The sequence below is a fragment of the Pseudophryne corroboree genome, chromosome 1 (genome assembly GCF_028390025.1).
Source record: "Pseudophryne corroboree isolate aPseCor3 chromosome 1, aPseCor3.hap2, whole genome shotgun sequence".
Classification (NCBI taxonomy): Eukaryota; Metazoa; Chordata; class Amphibia; order Anura; family Myobatrachidae; genus Pseudophryne; species Pseudophryne corroboree.
In genome coordinates, this window is record NC_086444.1 from 825199330 (window position 1) to 825216212 (window position 16883).

The 16883-nt window shown below is 41.2% G+C and overlaps 1 protein-coding gene across 3 annotated transcripts in view; it reads right to left on the reverse strand.

Moving 5' to 3' along the window:
• Positions 1 to 2086: 2086 nt before the first annotated feature.
• SEPTIN11 (septin 11) overlaps positions 2087 to 16883 on the reverse strand; it is a 226176-nt gene continuing 211379 nt past the window's right edge. For all 3 annotated transcript variants that reach the window (XM_063919644.1, XM_063919639.1, XM_063919650.1), the window contains one exon: positions 2087 to 8094. Coding sequence is in view for 1 of the 3 variants with exons in the window: in XM_063919650.1 (XP_063775720.1) it covers positions 8079 to 8094 (16 nt within the window). In the remaining 2 variants the exon portion in view is untranslated. The remainder of the gene's footprint in view (positions 8095 to 16883) is intronic.

Consider the following 16883-nt stretch of genomic DNA (forward strand, 5'->3'; position numbering starts at 1 on the left):
GATAAGATCCAAAATGAAATGGTATGCTGTTCCACAGCAAGTGACCTGCTCAATGTCCTTGCTGAACCCTCTAACACCTTCTTTTCATTTGATCCTACAAATGAAGATGAAGTATTTACACTCTTCTCATCTGCCTACTCTACTACCTCTCCCCTTGACTCTATACCCTCACAAATTAGTAAAGCTGGCTGCTGTGCTCATCCCAACCATAACTAAAATCTGCAATCTCTCTCTGTCTACTGGTATCTTTCCTTCTCTGTACAAGCATGCAGTGATTACTCCAATTCTGAAAAAACAAAACTCTGACCCTAACTCTCTCTCAAACTACCGTCACATCTCTCAGCTCCCATGCCCCTCCAAGCTACTTGAGAGACTTGCCTACACTCGCCTCACACACTTCCTTAACTCACACAGCCTACTGGACCCACTTCACTCAGGATTTTGTGGCCAACACTCCACAGACAGCACCGACTAAGGCAGTGAATGATTTGGTCACTGCTAAATCTAAAGGCCATTACTCACTACTTATTCTCCTTGATCTCTCTGCTGCTTTTGACACTGTTGACCACTCTCTTCTCATACAAACATTACAATCCCTATGTCTTCAGGGCACAGCCCTTTCTTGGTTCTTATCCTACTTATCTAATCGCTCCTTCAGTGTTTGTTTCTCTGAATCCACCTCTTCTTCGCCACCTCTCTCACTTGGCGTACTGCAAAGCTCAGTCTTAGGTCCTTTTCTCTATCTATACCACATCTCTTGGCAAACTAATCAACTCTTTTGGATTTCAGTACCATCTGTATGCAGATGATACTCAACTCTACCTATCCTCCCCAGATTTGTCACCACCTGTATTGGGCTGTGTCACTGAATGCCTTTCTGCCATTTCATCTTGGATGACAACTCACCACCTCAAACTTAATATTTCCAAAACAGAATTAATTATATTTCCACCGGTCAATAGTAGTTACCAACCTGATATCTCTATCACTGTTGATAACTCAGCAATCATCCCTACCCTACAAGCTTGCTGCCTAGGTGTCATTCTTGACTGTGAATTGTCCTTTGTTCCCCACATTCAATCTGTCTGAAGATCATGTTACATATATCTAAGAAACATATCCAAGATACGACCATATCTTACACAGCCAAAAAACTCATTATCTCCCACGTTGATTACTGTAATAGTCTCCTGACTGGTCTTCCCAGACATAGGCTCTAACCACTACAAACCATTTTGAATGCAGCTGCGAGGCTAATCTTCCTCGCTAGACATTCGTCTGCAGATCCGCTCTGTCAGTCACTCCATTGGTTACCGGTCTTCTACCGTATTAAATATAAAATACTTTCACTTACATAGAAGGATATTAATCAACCTACACCAACATACATTTTTTCACTCAACTCAAAATATCTCCCTATCCGACCTCTCCGCTCTGCACAAAATCTGCGTCTCTCAACCACACACATTACTTGGTCACATTCAAAATTACAGGACTTTATCTGGGCTTCACCCACTCTGTGGAATGCCCTCCCATGCACAATAAGACTCACCTCTAGTCTCCAAACCTTTAAACATTCCCTGAAAACTCACCTCTTCAGACAAGCCTATCAAATTCCAGAACCACCCACATAACCTTCAGTGCTTCCCTATCTAATTACATCCTCTCTGTACAGTACACATAACATCACATATCTTGTCTTTCTTTACTCTCACACCCTCCTGACCCTTGGCCAACATTTCTGGGTGATCATATCATACTACCCATTAAGAACCTAACAATCTGGTGGACCATTATGCAATAGGTAGCATCTATCCTTGTGTATCAATGCCTATTTCCCTATAGATTGTAAGCTGGCGAGCAGGGCATTCCTACCTCTATGTCTTTCAGTTTTTACACACAGTTTTGTCCTATTACTGTTGTTCTAATTGTAAAACGTAACAGAATATGTTGCGCTATATAAGAAACTTAATAAATAGTAATAAATTTATCACAGACTGGCACTTGGACTATGCCCTTACTATGGCTGTGAATGAAGTTTTCAATATGTAAAATAAAAATGTTATGACATAAATAAACAAGAAAAAACTCTTAAGACAATTGTTTTATTATAAGATTTATGTACCAGAAATGTACAATTCATTTATTTATTGACCCACAGAGTTCAGGTGTTTTATTTTGTAACACAAAAGCACAGAAAGTAGATCAAAGTAACAATAATGACAGACTGAGGTTGGAATAGATTAATACACATTCATTACTATAAAAAACATGAATTATACCACCATGGTGCCCTACAATGCATGACTGCTTCATATAGGTAGTGTAATCGTCCTTGTATCATCTTACTTTCAATAAAATATAAAAACAATCCTATAAATCATGTTCGCCTGTGCGGAATATATACCAATATTTCCCTACTTCTACTTGAAGACAAATGGAAATGCAAAATCCAAGAGATGTCCCATATTTGTCCTCCATGTGGAAGTATTCAGAGGAGGTAGTACCACTATGAGCATCTCTACACAAAGTATAAAGCAGACTAATAGTTTTAGATTTGTTTTGAACCTTCACTTCACATATTCACTTAGAGAAACTTGCTTAGTAGAATCAATTCAGACTATGTAAAAGCAATAGTGAAATAGGAGGTGGTCACTGTAGTGTGGGGTTTGCTGAACAGATAATCTGATATACAGTATGGGGGTTTATGCAACATGGTATTTTAGGGATGTCGGCTTTGGGACATAGGATGGAATAATCATGAGGATACAGTACTAGTATAATTAAGGGCAGGAACACAGATTGGTGGAAGCCAACAACTGCTATCCTTTGCTATAATCTAAGTTTGTCTTAACGAGCGGCAGCTCCTTACCTGTCTGGCTGGGGTGGTCCAGCAGCAGTGTGGCAGGGTGTATATCCAGGGGCAGGTCTTAAATTGCAAACAGACTGGCTTCTAGGGACTGCATCAGCTGCAGCCCCTAGAAGTCCTATAGGGATGCCATAATGACAGCCCCAGGCTGAGAACCTCTCCCCCCAATCATCCAAGACTGCGTGCGATTAGCAGGTAGTGCTTCCAATGGGAAGTCACTGCCACTGCTAGGCAGTCCCTGCAGCTGGCAGATTTTTTTGCTGGAGAGACAGCCCTTAGGTGAAATCCACCACAGGTCTTAACCGAATTCTGCTGTTTGCTGTAGATCTGCATTTCTCAAACTCTGTCCTTATGGAACCAGTGCGTGATTTCAGGGTATCCTCACAAATAACTGTTACCACCCGTAGATCTATTGTGTTAATTTATTAACACCTGTGCTCCAGCTAGTTTATCTGGAAAAAATGCATAGTTAAGTGTTATTTGAAGACCAGTCTTGAGAAACCCTGCTATAGATGCTTAACATTAGGATTTTTTTTTCTGTATAATTTTGTTGCCTTACGTTCCTGCTTGCACTTCCTGCCAAATGTCAGTGGCTCTGGAATGCACACTGGAGGTAGTGGACGCTGTCAGCACCATTCTCATCAAAAACAAACATGATGCTTTTGGAGTAATCAGAAAGGTTAATATTTCCTTTCTACTTCTAATACACATCAGTCAACTTGGAAAAACAGAAACAAACCACCAATATAATTATACGTGGGTGTAACAAGTTTACTTTAATGACAAGTTTGTATTTTAAGCTTTTTGTCAATGTATTTGTGGAAACGTTATACTGTATAGAGAACAATTTTTCATTTATTTTATTTTACAACCGCAATCACTTACAAGGCACCGCTCACAAACCCCCTAGTTACAGCACTGTATGAAGGGCTAGTTCGGTAAGGATAAAAGAAAAAAAAAAATACATAAAGGATGAAACTATAACCAAATTTTAAGATCATTTTCAGAGACAGACTGCTGCTGCACTGGTCGTCTTAGCATATCACAAGTGGCGGAGCAGTAAGCCCAACAGACGTAATCAAGATTACCGATTTCCATAATTACTTATGTGCACTGTCTTGTAAGAACCATCAGGGGCACCGACAGTTTTGGTGGGCCCTGGTACAAAGGAGGGGGCATGGCCATACCCCCTCCATTAAAAAGCATAATTATAAGATCTGTGCAGCCGCGCTCCCCACACGAGAGCGCAGATGTTGCAGGCGGCGAATGCTCGCTCCCCATCCACGCAGGGAAAGAGGGAACAGGCTGGCGCTGCCTCTCTCCCCAGCTCAGTCAGTTCTCTTTCTTCCTGCCCAGCTCTCTGCGCGGTAGAGGGGGAGTGGGGACCCGGGACCCCTCCAGCAGGCCCGGGCAAAGAGTACCCGCTCCCCCCTCTTGGCGCCACTGACCACCATCTCCTTGTGTCATTTTCACCCAGACAACAAGACTAAATTTTAAGAACTGCATCTAGCATACACACAGACATTTTATTGTGTTATTGGTCAATACTAAAAAAATAAAATAAAAGACATTTCCACAGACAAATCTGGCAGTTGAAATTAGGGATGTACAAGTATAGTTACACCAATCCCACTTTGACTTAATAAAAGGGAGTATGTATAAAGAATAACAATTCAAAACTAATTAGGGCAACAATTTCTATTCCTCCTCTCTTACAGAATATCCCCATGTAAAGGGGAGAAAGAAAGCACTTGTCTAAATCTACTACCAAATAGTCATTTTATGAATGAGGAACATTAACACTGACCCACCCAGTATTCATCATGGGCTGTACAATGATTAGCATTGCTGCACTGGGGTCCTGGATTTAATCTGCAGTTTGTAAATTATCCCTGCTTTTGTGTGGGTTTTCCTCTGGCTGCTCCAGTTACCTCACACAAATACATACGTTATTTAATTGGCTTTAGCAAAAATGTACCCATAGGTTGTATGTGTTAGGAAATTTAGTATGTGTGCTCCACTGGGGCAGGAACTGAATGATTACATGTTCTCTGTACAGCAGGATGTAGTTGGGATCCCGGCACCTGTTAGAATGAAGGCACTGGCATACCGACAGGCGGAATCCCGAACATAAGTATCCCGAATAGGTTATGGTTAGGCTGTGGGGCAGGAGGTTAAGACTGTGGTGAGGGAGGGTCAGGATGTGGAGAGGGTTTGGTTTAGTCTGTGGTGAAGGAGGATTACAGGGAGGGAGAGGATTAGGGTTAGCTGACTCCTGCGCTCCTTGTCGGGATTTCAAGCAGTTGGGATACTGGTGTCGGTATTCTGACAGCTGGCCAGGGCTGGCTCCAGGCTCGTTCGACAGGAGCAGCCACGCAGGGCACCAGGTTTTTAAGGGCAGCTGACCATTTCTAATGTGGTGCTGGCAGTTAGCCAATCAGAGCTTGCAGACCGGCAGTAGCAGCTCTTGCTTGGCTCACAAACTTGTGCCATATTTGAGATGCCTGAAGACGGGAGTCCAGCAGCAGAGCCAAGCCCAGCAGCGGTGGTGGTGAGCAGCACTACTGGGGGTATTAGGTGTATCTGCCACTATTGGGAACATTGTGTGTATCTGTCACTATTGGGGGCATTATGTGTATGTGGAACTATTGGGAGTAGTATGTGTATCTGCCACTTTTGGGGGCAGTGTGTGTCTGACACTATACTGGGGACATTATTTGTATCTGGCACTTTACTCGGCATTAAGTGTAACTGGTACTATGGGGGGCATTATGTGCAACTGGCACTATACTGAAGGCATTATGTGTATCTGGCTCTATACTGGGGGCATTATCTGTAACTGGCACTATACTGGAATGTTATGTGTACCTGCACTATACTGGAGGCATTATGTGTATCTGACACTGTAACTGAACATTATGTGTAACTAGCACTATACTGAGGCATTATGTGTATCTGGCACGCTTTCACAATAATGGGGGCATTATGTGTATGGAGCGCTACTGTGAGCAATATGTGTAAGGCTGCTAATTGTATGTGTGTAGAGGGATGTGTGAATATATATATTTATAGTTTGATAACATAATATAAAGCTGTGAGGCCACGCCCACTTGCCAGGTGTGTGCGCGCCTTTGCGGGGGTTGGGGGGGTGTTAATAGGCCTGGAGATGGCCCTGCTGTCGGCATCCAGTACTCAACCCTGTACAGCATCGTTAATATGCTGGCATATACATAAAATACAGATCTTCTCAGATGACCAGTATATTCTCTGTACTGCCATATGCTGATAATGTATTTTGAATCAACATTAAAGTATAATTATGTTATTACTGATTTTGATATCAAACAGCAGAGATTAATGGGCATAACCTTCACTTTCAGTTGAATTACTCATATACTGGCTCAATTCAGGTATAAACTGTTTAATCCACAGATACAACGGTCTCTAAAATTCCTAAGAGATGTCCTATAGAATGCTAATATATGGTTTAAAATTCCATTTTCAAAAAGACACTGACATTTTTAGATTTTGCTTTGGAGAAAGCAATTTAAATGTATATTTAGTAAATGTTTGTTTTGGTTACTTATAAAAAATTAGAGTAGAGTAGTTTAAGTGGATGAGATAAAAAAATAAATATATAAAATATATTTATTTTCACTATAGCTACCAAGACTCCTAGTTTGATTATAGAGCATATGTGGCAGTTTTGAAGTCATGGATGGGGTAGTGTTAAAAATAAATTGCAGGCTTCGGATTTTTTTAATGAAATAGGTCAACATCTTATTTGAGGTTAGCTGCCATTTAAATATAACAAAAACAAAGAATAAATAAAACATAATATACCCTTAAAAAGGCATTAACATACTCAATTACTTTTGTCTCATGCTGCAGTTTAAAATATAGAAACAGTTAACTTTTTGAATGTTTGTCTAAAGAAGTCCCATAAAATAAACACTGATAATACATAAGCATTGCAGGTATTGCACACAGAATATAGCAATTTCTCTTACATTTTAAATAAATTTTTAACATTTTGAATGTTTGTTTGTCTAAAGAAGTCCCATAAAATAAAACAAGAAAAATACTTAAGCATTGCAGTTATAGAACACATCAGTTTCTCTTCCATTTTAAAATAATGTTAACATTTTTAAGTAATGCAAAAAGAAATTGCTTATTTGTGGAATGCAAATTTTTTTTGAGGCAAACTGCTACCAAGAAATCTGCTATAAACAAAAAAAACAAACAAATCACAATTCTTTAGCCACGGTTTACTTGGAAAACCTTACTATATAGTATTAAAATATTTTTTGTGAAAGTTAAAAAAAAAAAAAAGTGGAAAAATAGCAAATCATTACACATTTTACTGTGCAGTGCGAGTAAAGCTGGGTACACACTAGAGCAATATTTCCACCAATCTGATAAACAGTACGATTTTACAATTATCGTTACATCATTGCTGATATAGGTCAGGAATTCTAAATGATCAGCTAATCAGTCCGAGTGCTTCTAGTCCATTTTATCACCATTTCAGCACTACACAATCATTTTTGAGGATTATTGTGTAGCTAGATTTATAAAATGAAAGAGTTTGGTTGATTTTAGTGCAGATTTGCCATAGTTTCAGCAACAATGGTAAATAACTAGTGTTATTATTGGTGTGATAACTGATCACAAATTATTTTGTTTCACGTCAAATAGTGTTGATAAAGGTCTACGCTATGCTACATGGCAATATAAGCACCAGTTATATACCACTTCAATAAAGAAAATACATTTTCCTTGTAATTTACAGGCACATTTACTGTTATTACCAGAGCTGCTCCCCAATGCCATGTTAGATATCATGTTACCACTCATATTAGAGGGATCCTTCAGTATTTAGAGATCTTTTGTTACCCAACAGTGGATTGGTCAGAGAGATCTTTGGGCTCATGGATATGACTTGTGTAAAGGTTCTGCAGATATCTTGCACATTGGTTCTGCTATAGTGCCATCACTTTGTCAGCCACTTAGAATCAGGATGAACATCCGTAGTGAGCAAGGAATTGCACTCACAACACACAGAAACACGTAACCCACACAAGATAAACATGAGGAAGAACAATGTCAGAAATCATGAGAAATCTTCCAAGAGGCGTACTCAAAGACTGCTGCTCTTCTGGTACCTTACTGTCCATTATAGGGAAGGTGAGTACTCTCAACAGGTTGGTTATAGAAAGAAGAAGCTACAGAAAAGAGGAAAAAAAGAATATTAAAGCATTGAGATTATGGTTGTGACCATCACAGGGCTGTGCAATACCATCCATGACTCTTCAGCTGTTGAACTAGCCTCATGATTGGATGCTCATGTTGAGATATTTAGCTCAACAGCAGCTGGAGAATGAACAGTTGCCCGTCATGGCAATGAGGGATAAAACAAAGTCACAACACATTTTGAGAAAGCGTTGAAAAGGACAAAAATACATATGTTAGAATTTAACACATGCCAATTGGGTCTATTTCTAATGGTCTCATTTATTATTAAATTGGCAAATAATATTAATCTTGATATTCGTGCATTTTCGTAAAAGCAGAATGAAAGCGGTAAAGCAGCAAAACATTCATATTGGTAGCACAATACAATTCCGGATTGCTAGTACCATGCTGCAGCTACTGTGTTTAGAACCTGTGGGTACTATCTTCCAGTTTTAAGAGAGCACCAGCATGGCGTGTTCACACTGGCTTATCCATAGGTGGCTGGTTGTTCTGGTTACAGTTTAGAAGACCTCAACGTACAATCACTTTACAGCATGATGTGTGGGTAGAACAATTCCATTATACCTGCTGCCTATATCTGCTACTTATGTCACATTGACATCCGACTCAGTGCCAGGTGGTTATATGGTAAAACATGGCATTAGAAAATGGAAATTTAATAAATGAAGCAACTGGACAGTAAAGCCACTCACATTTTGTTGTATGTTTACAGAATGACATGTAAACACTTTACTTGACTTAACTGAAAAAATGACATCTAATTATCACTTTTTGGAATTACCACAAAGAAGTGCTAGTAAAATATATTGTGTGAATGAAAAACAGTTGTGCCAGAATCATATGATAGTAAAAGTGGTTGTTTTGGGACATGCTAAAGCGTAGGTAAAAAGTGCTATAAACTGAATTGTATGTATGTGTATGTCAACAAGTGCGTTCATTCCGCAGTTTTTACACATGCATTTGTGGCCCAGGCAGTTCTGTTCCAGTCTAAAACACGTGGAAATGTTCTTACGCACATCTCATTGTATTTACGATGCACTCCCATTACGGTAAAGGTGACGTTTCAACAAAGTTAATGAGTCAGATGTATTGAAATTGAACATAAATGCACTGCTTCCATGGCTTTACATGTTCAGTATCTAAGTTACAGACATTGTAAACAAAAAAGTGTACCTGTACTGAGCAATGTACTATAATGTATGATTAATTTACTCTTAAAGGGTCTCAAATAACATTAGCAAGTCCAGCTACATTACACAGGGGTTACACCACTAGGTCCCAAACCTTAATTACCTTTAATATCAGGCTTGATAATTAAAACGTATTATTCTACCCCAATGCTTCAAAACCTTGCCTCAAACAGGACAATTTCATATAGATCCTTTATATTATCACCACAGCTCTTGAAAGTATAGTAACCCACATTTTTGTGGTCAGGCCACTACGGTGGGTCCAATAAAACATATCCCGATAGTTTTGGAATAGACATTTTCATAGCATTACAAAAAGCTGATTATATTGCTAATTTCCCTCTTTTAGATGTTCAAAGAGGAATTCTTAGTGCTGGTTAGTCACCTCATCTAGAACAGTGGTTCTAAAAAACACAACTCTCAAATATTCCCAACATATCATATTTGGAGGATTTCTGTCTCTGGAATAATTACTGACCCAGCAAAATAATTAACTCGCCTGTGCATGATTTGATGAAATCCACACTATATGACCTTTTTGTGGTACTTGAGGACTGGAGTGGACAACCCCTAGAAACATAGGAACTATTATCAACACTTTCGGAGGATTTCAAAAACTTGCTTAAGGGGGGTACTCACGGGAGAGATGTGTGCTGAGCGATCTTAACACAGACCGCTCAGCACACATCTCTCACTCCGCTCAGCACAGCGCGATGTGCTGAGCGAGGTGGAAAGCCGTCGGGGGGCCGCTCACTTCACACAACGGTGAAGTGAGCGACCCGCTAGATTGAGCCTGCATGCAGCTCAATCTAGCATCGGCGATAGCGATGCGCGGGGCCGCGCATAGCTATCGCTGGAGAGCATACACACGGCAGATCCGTGCTTAAAATCTAAGCAATCTAGCAAGATTGCTTAGATTTTAAGCACAGATCTCTCCGTGTGTACCCCCCTTTACGCTAAAGCTCAGTCTTCTGGATAAATTTAAGATTGAATGAGATAATCATCCAGTGACAAATATATGTTTGACAGTTTATGAAAGCGACCACTGTCCAGTTGTCTGAATACATTCTGAGATGCTTGTATTTTATGAGTGGTTGATGCCACAGAATTGCACGCCACACTTATTTACCTGCATTTTCTGAATGTACATAACCACTGTGGTTAGCCCAGCTAGCATCAAGGGGGGTACACATGGAGAGATCAATGCTTAAATTCTAAGCAATCTGCCTAGATTGCTTAGAAGTTAAGCACGGATCTCTGTGTGTATCCCCTACAGCGATAGTGATGCGTTGCTATCGCCGGTGCTAGATTGGCCTGCATGCAGTCTCAATCTAGCAGGTCGCTCATTTCACCCTCGCTCAGCACACATCACGCTGTGTGCTGAGCGGGGAAGAGATGTGTGCTGAGCGAACCGCTCAGCACACATCTCTCCTCCCGCTCAGTACAGCGCGATATGTGCTGAGCGTGTGTGGGGGGGGGCTCTCATTTCACCGAGCAGATGAAATGAGCGACCTGCTAGATTGCTTAGATTTTAAGCAGCGATCGCCCCGTGAGTACCCCCCTTATGGGGCTTTAGACCCCATGATCCCTTAATTTCATCTTATCAGAAATTTCTTTGTGATCTCTGTAAGCTTGACAAAGTAATTTAGAGCTGTCTTTTGTTAACATGGTTAACCAATGATCATAATCTTAGGAACTGATGTTGAGGGACAATAGGATTGTGCAGACAGAGAAAATCTGTCTATTGCATGTAGAGTGGATTGTACAGTTTCCATGCATATCTCAGGTATAGCACTGTTAAAATGCCTCCTGATGCTTTCTAAAGGGGGTACACACAGAGAGATCCGTGCTTAAAATCTAAGCAAACTGACTAGATTGATTAGAAGTTAGGCACAGATCTCTTGTGTGTATGCCCCCAGTGATAGCACTGTGCAGCGCTATCGCTGGTGCTAGATTGTGCCCGCTGGGTGAAATGAGCGCCCCCCCGTAAACCTGGTATACAATCTATAATGCTGCTTCACAGTCCAATATAATGTCTCAATTCTTTCAATTGCGGCACTGAAGAAAAGTTTATAATTCTCTTATCTTGAGTGAAGCGATGTGACTTACCCCAGTGATCTTCTGAAGCAGTGTTTAGTCTCTCAAACAAAAAGTGTATGTACGTAGCTGAGCAATTCTGTGTGTGAGGATCTGCCGGCCATGTCGGTAACATAATGCTGTAGTGGCCACTACTGGAGAGATTATGCCAGATAAAAGTTTCTTTTGGTGAAGCTGCACACATGAAGTCAATCCCTTTTTGAGTTAACGCAATAATTTTCAATAAGTACTGTCTACATATCTTTATAAAGGGTAGAGATTCAAGCCATGGCAATAATCCGTTTACAAATTCTGTTTAATGTGTCTGAAAAAAAATGTGCATTTTTTTTAAAGCAGCTTTGGATTTTTCGGTTCAGTCTTCCAATGTAATGAATGTTAGAACATCTCCACTTCTAAAAACCTGCACTTTAGTAAATATATCCCTTAGAGATCTGGGTCACTTTTGCCCCTCCATATTTAGTATTTCAGCTTTAGCTAAAAATGTATCTTGAGCAGAAGCCGATACCAATGAAACAATTTCTTAAATTTGTTCAGGAGCAGAACAAATGTTTTTTAGGTACAGTTTTTGCACTCTGCCTCAGATATTGTCACATATTCTAGAGTCTGGTGATGCATCTTACAGGTTTTATACCACTGCAGGCTCTACAAGAGTGCTGAAAGAGAAACAACTAATTTGAATGTGTGTTTGATTATGCTGTCTATTTGATTCCTGTTACATTTGGCGCCCGAACAGGGACACAATTGCTGGATGGTATCCGCAGCAAACCCTATACAGATCCACCCACAACGGCAATGAGACGCATTTCAGGATGCTACCCGCTGCACAGCTTCTTGGCGAGTGTGAATCTTTAAAACAGAAGGATACGTGTGTATGTGTCTTTTTGCAAACTGTGAACACTATAAAGTGGTTAATAATTCTTGTGTAAGGGAGCCCAGGAATGGTATGCAGTGTTAAGGGTAACCAGCTTTGGTGGGAAACTGTCTTACCCTAGCCCTGGCCATCTTGTGGATCTCCAGCTGTTGTGAAAAGTCCCAGCATGCCCTGTCACAATTTTGCTATTAAGGAATTCTAAAACTGAGGCAGGGCATGCTGGGAATTGTAGTTTCACAACATCTGGAGATCCACAAGCAGGCCTGCCCTAGCCATTTAATTAAGCCTGCTAAATTTGTAAATGAGAAGCACGGAAATATGGAGGAAGTTTTGAAGGTGTTTGCTGAATTGCCTACAGGCCAGCAAAATCTGGCTGCTGGCCAACAGAATCTGGTTGCCAAGCAGCAGCTCAGATTCAAAGACAGCAAATTTAGATCCAGTAGCTTCAAAATTATGTAAAGGAGATGTGAGTAGGTGGGCAGGAGCGCAAGGTGTTACAAAAGCTCACACCCTCAGATTATATTGAGGTGTTTTTATGCACTTTTGAATGCACTACCACATGGTTAAAGTGGCCATTTGAGTTATGGGCTGCCAGGTTAGCTCCCTGCCTCACAGGGAATCACAGCAAGTCTATACTTACATAGTTACATAGTTGTTGAGGCTGAAAAAAAGACAAATGTCCATCAAGTTCAACCTGTAGTAATAATAATTTTTTTTAATCTAACTAAATGCTGTATCCTTGGATATTTTTTTCCGCTAGGAATTTATCTAATCCATTTTTAAATTTATTGATTGAGTACACCATTACTACCTTCTCTGGCAAAGAATTCCAAATCTTTATTGTTCTTACTGTGAAGAACCCTTTTCTCCGTTGTGACTGGAATTTATTTTCTTCTAACCTCAGGGGGTGTCCTCGTGTCCTATGTAGTGTTTTTTTTTTATGCACAAATCGTTTGATAAATCCTTGTATTGTCCCTTAATGTATTTAAAAATATTAATAATGTATCCTCTCAGTCGCCTCTTTCCCAGTGTAAACAAATCTAACCTTTTAAGTCTTTCCTCATAATCCAGTGCCTCTAACACTTTAACCAGTTTGGTGGCTCGCCTCTGAATCTTTTCGAGTTCCAAGATATCTTTTTTATAGTGAGGTGCCCAGAACTGTACACAATATTCCAGGTGTGGCCGCACCAATGATTTATACAGTGGCAGGATTGCACTCTCATCCCTCGTCTCCATTCAAGTTTAATGCATGCTAACACCTTATTTGCTTTTGTTGCTGCATTTTGACATTGCGTACTGCTACCAAGTTTATTGTCGATGAGCACTCCCAAATCTTTTTCAACTACCATTATCCCTACATTTTCCCCATTTAGTTTATAGGCTGCCTGGTTGTTCTTAGTCCCAAAGTGCATAACTTTACATTTGTCTATATTGAACCTCATTCTCCATTTATCCGCCCAGACCTCAAGTCTAGATAAGTCATTCTGCAGAGACTCAACATCCTTGTCTGAATTAATTACTCTACATAGCTTAGTATCATCTGCGGAAATTGACAGTGCTTTCCAGTCCCTCTCCTAGGTCATTAATTAATATGTTAAACAACAATGGTCCGAGTACTGAACACTGTGGAATTCCACTGAGCACTGAAGCCCAGAGTACATCCCATTTATCCCCACTCGCTGTTCCCTATTGAACAGACAATTATTCACCCAAGTACAAATAGTGTCCCCCACCCCACGCTCCCTTAATTTGAGAATTAGTCTCTTATGTGGAACTTTGTCACAGATCTTAGTGAAGTCCAAAAAGATCACATCCACTGCATGACCCTGATCAATATTATCGCTCACTTTCTCGTAGAAGCTTATTAAGTTAGTTTGACAGGATCTGTCCTTCACAAAACCATGCTGATTCCTAGTAATGACCTTGGAGGTTTTCAAGAACTCAAGTACTGACCTGACTGTAGCTGTAACTAGCTCATATCCTCGTGTGAAGGAGGGCATACTAAGCGGGGTTGGTGTGATGGGCCCCAGTAAAGCCCAGGAGTTTCACGATTGGCGGCTAAACCCGCCTGAGCTGGCCAGACTGAGTAAAGTGTGGCTACAGCCAGAGAAACATACGGCTCCACTTATAGCAGAGATTATTGCTTTGGACCATGCTATACGTGTATTAGACCATGGTGTACAACACTGGGCCCTGCAAACTGACCCTCAGATATTTGAGGAGTTAGCAGTGGTGATTGAGAGGTACCTGACCGTGGGAAAACTGAATAAAGCCAAGTAAGGAATACAGACATTACCTAAGCCCAGAACCCAGGTTCCCATTGTTAGGCTAAACAACCCACCTCCAGCCGTATGTTTTAAGTGCAGTAAACCCCGTCATGTACTGCGGGACTGCCCAAAGCCGAGTGAGACGATGTATTGCATCTCAGGAAAAACAGCACAGCCTATAGTCAGCATGGCAGCTGAGAGCATTTCCTCAGCACCTTGTTTCGTCTGATGGTACAGGTTGAAGGTAGGGATATCTAGGCCTTGGTTGAAACTGACAGTGCACGGACCATCATTTTGGCTATCCTGGTTCCTCCTGGGTCTGACAAGATTTCACTCCCAGTAAAGGCACTGTGTATACATGGGGACATAGAAGATTGCCTATGAGTACATCTTCGGGTGATTTAAGGATGCCCAATAAAAATGGTAGCAGCAGTAGCATCCAAGTCTCCTTATCCGCTGATCCTGGGCTGGGACTTCCTGCTGTTACAGGAGGTGGTTACCTGGAATAACATTGACAGAGGCTAGCTAACCCAGGGGCTGAGATCTATTGGAGGCCAAGCCTGACACACACTGGTCCCCCACTTGTGAAAGTGTGCAGCACTTTGGGCGAGATCAATGGACCGATGGTAATTTGTCAATGCTTTTAAAAATGTGGTAGTGGTAAATGGTAAGGTAGCTCTGCTTTACCTGCTGAAGGTGTACCTTACTTTGTGGTTAAAAGGAATCTATTTTACCATGTATCCTATTTGCAGGGTAAAAAGGTAGACCAATTGCTGGCTCCCCGGAAAAACAAGCAGCTGGTATTGAGGGCAGCTCACACACATTATGGGGTGGCCATCCAGAGGAGAAGACATCTCTCCAGAATACACAACAATGGTTCTTCTGGCCAGGCTTTTATGCGGCAGTGAAAAAAATGGTCAGGAATGCCCAGTGTGCAAAAAGACTGCATCCCGGACAGAATTTAGGGCGCCCTTGTTTCCCCTGCCTATCATTTCTGAGCCTTTTGAACAAATTGGTATGGATCTGCTAGGGCCAGTGTAAAAATCAGCTTGTGGGCATCAGTATATATTGGTGGTGGTGGATTATGTTACCAGGTCCCCGTAGGCCATTCCACTACGGAACATGAAGTCTGGCACTATTGCCCGGGAGTTGTTGATGCTGTATACCCATCTAGGAATACCAAAAGAGGTCCTTATGGACCAAGGTACCCCTTTTGTGTCTAAATGAATGTGTTGTCTGTTAAAGGAAGATATAGTTACCACTTCGACCAAGCAGTCTGTCTGCGGGTGGTAAACCGAACACTTCAACCAAACCCTTAGGCAGATGATAAAAGGGAAGTGTCACAGAAGAAGCGGGATTGGGACCTACTCTTACCTTATCTAATTTTTGCTGTTCAAGAGGTACCCCAAACCTCTGCAGGGTTCAGCCTCTTCAAACTCCTCTATGGTAGACAGCCCAGAAGGATACTAGATACTGTATGTTAAAAAAAGGGTGGGAGCAGCAATCACATCACGAGCCTAACATAGTCCGTTTCTGTCCCAATTGTATGGCTGTCTAAGGCAAATTGCGCTACTTCAGAATAAACATATGAAAAGTGCACAACAGTGTCAAAAATGCCATTATGACATTACCGCTGTCAACCGGACCTTTAATCCAGATGACAAGGTACTGGTACTCGTGACTACTACTGAAAGTAAGCTATGTCCAATGGCGAGGCCCTTATGAAATCATAGAAGCAGTGGGACCTGTGAACTATAAGGTATGGCAGGAGAATAGAAGGAAAAAGGTACAAGTCTACTACGTGAATTTGTCAAAGCCTTGGAAAGAGTGCCAGTCAGCCCTCTTTAGTGGCTGTGAAATCCCCAGAATGTCAGGTGCCCATTGAAGTCTTCATAAGTCCTAGCCAGAAACAAAAAGTGGTAAGCACAGTACCAGGATGTGTTTTCTGCCCTCCCTGGGAAAACCCAAATCATACAGCATGATTTTGTTACTCCACCCAGGGTTGTGATAAAACAAAGGCCTTATCGCATACTTGAGGCCAAACGGGCAGCAGTAACATGGTAAGTGGAAGAGATGCTGCGCTTATGGGGGTTACAGAGGAATCAAACAGCGAATGGAATAATCCCATTGTTTTAGCGCCTAAGCCTTCGGGAGCTTTGAGATTCTGTAATGACTTCAGAAAGTTAAAGTTTCTCAGTTTGATTCCTACCCTATGCCCCGAGTTGACAAACTAGTAGAAAGTTTAGCAACAAGCCAGTATCTTACCACGCTAGATTTAACGAAGGGGTACTGGCAAATTCCACTGACGGAAGCTGCCAAAGCAAAGACAGCCT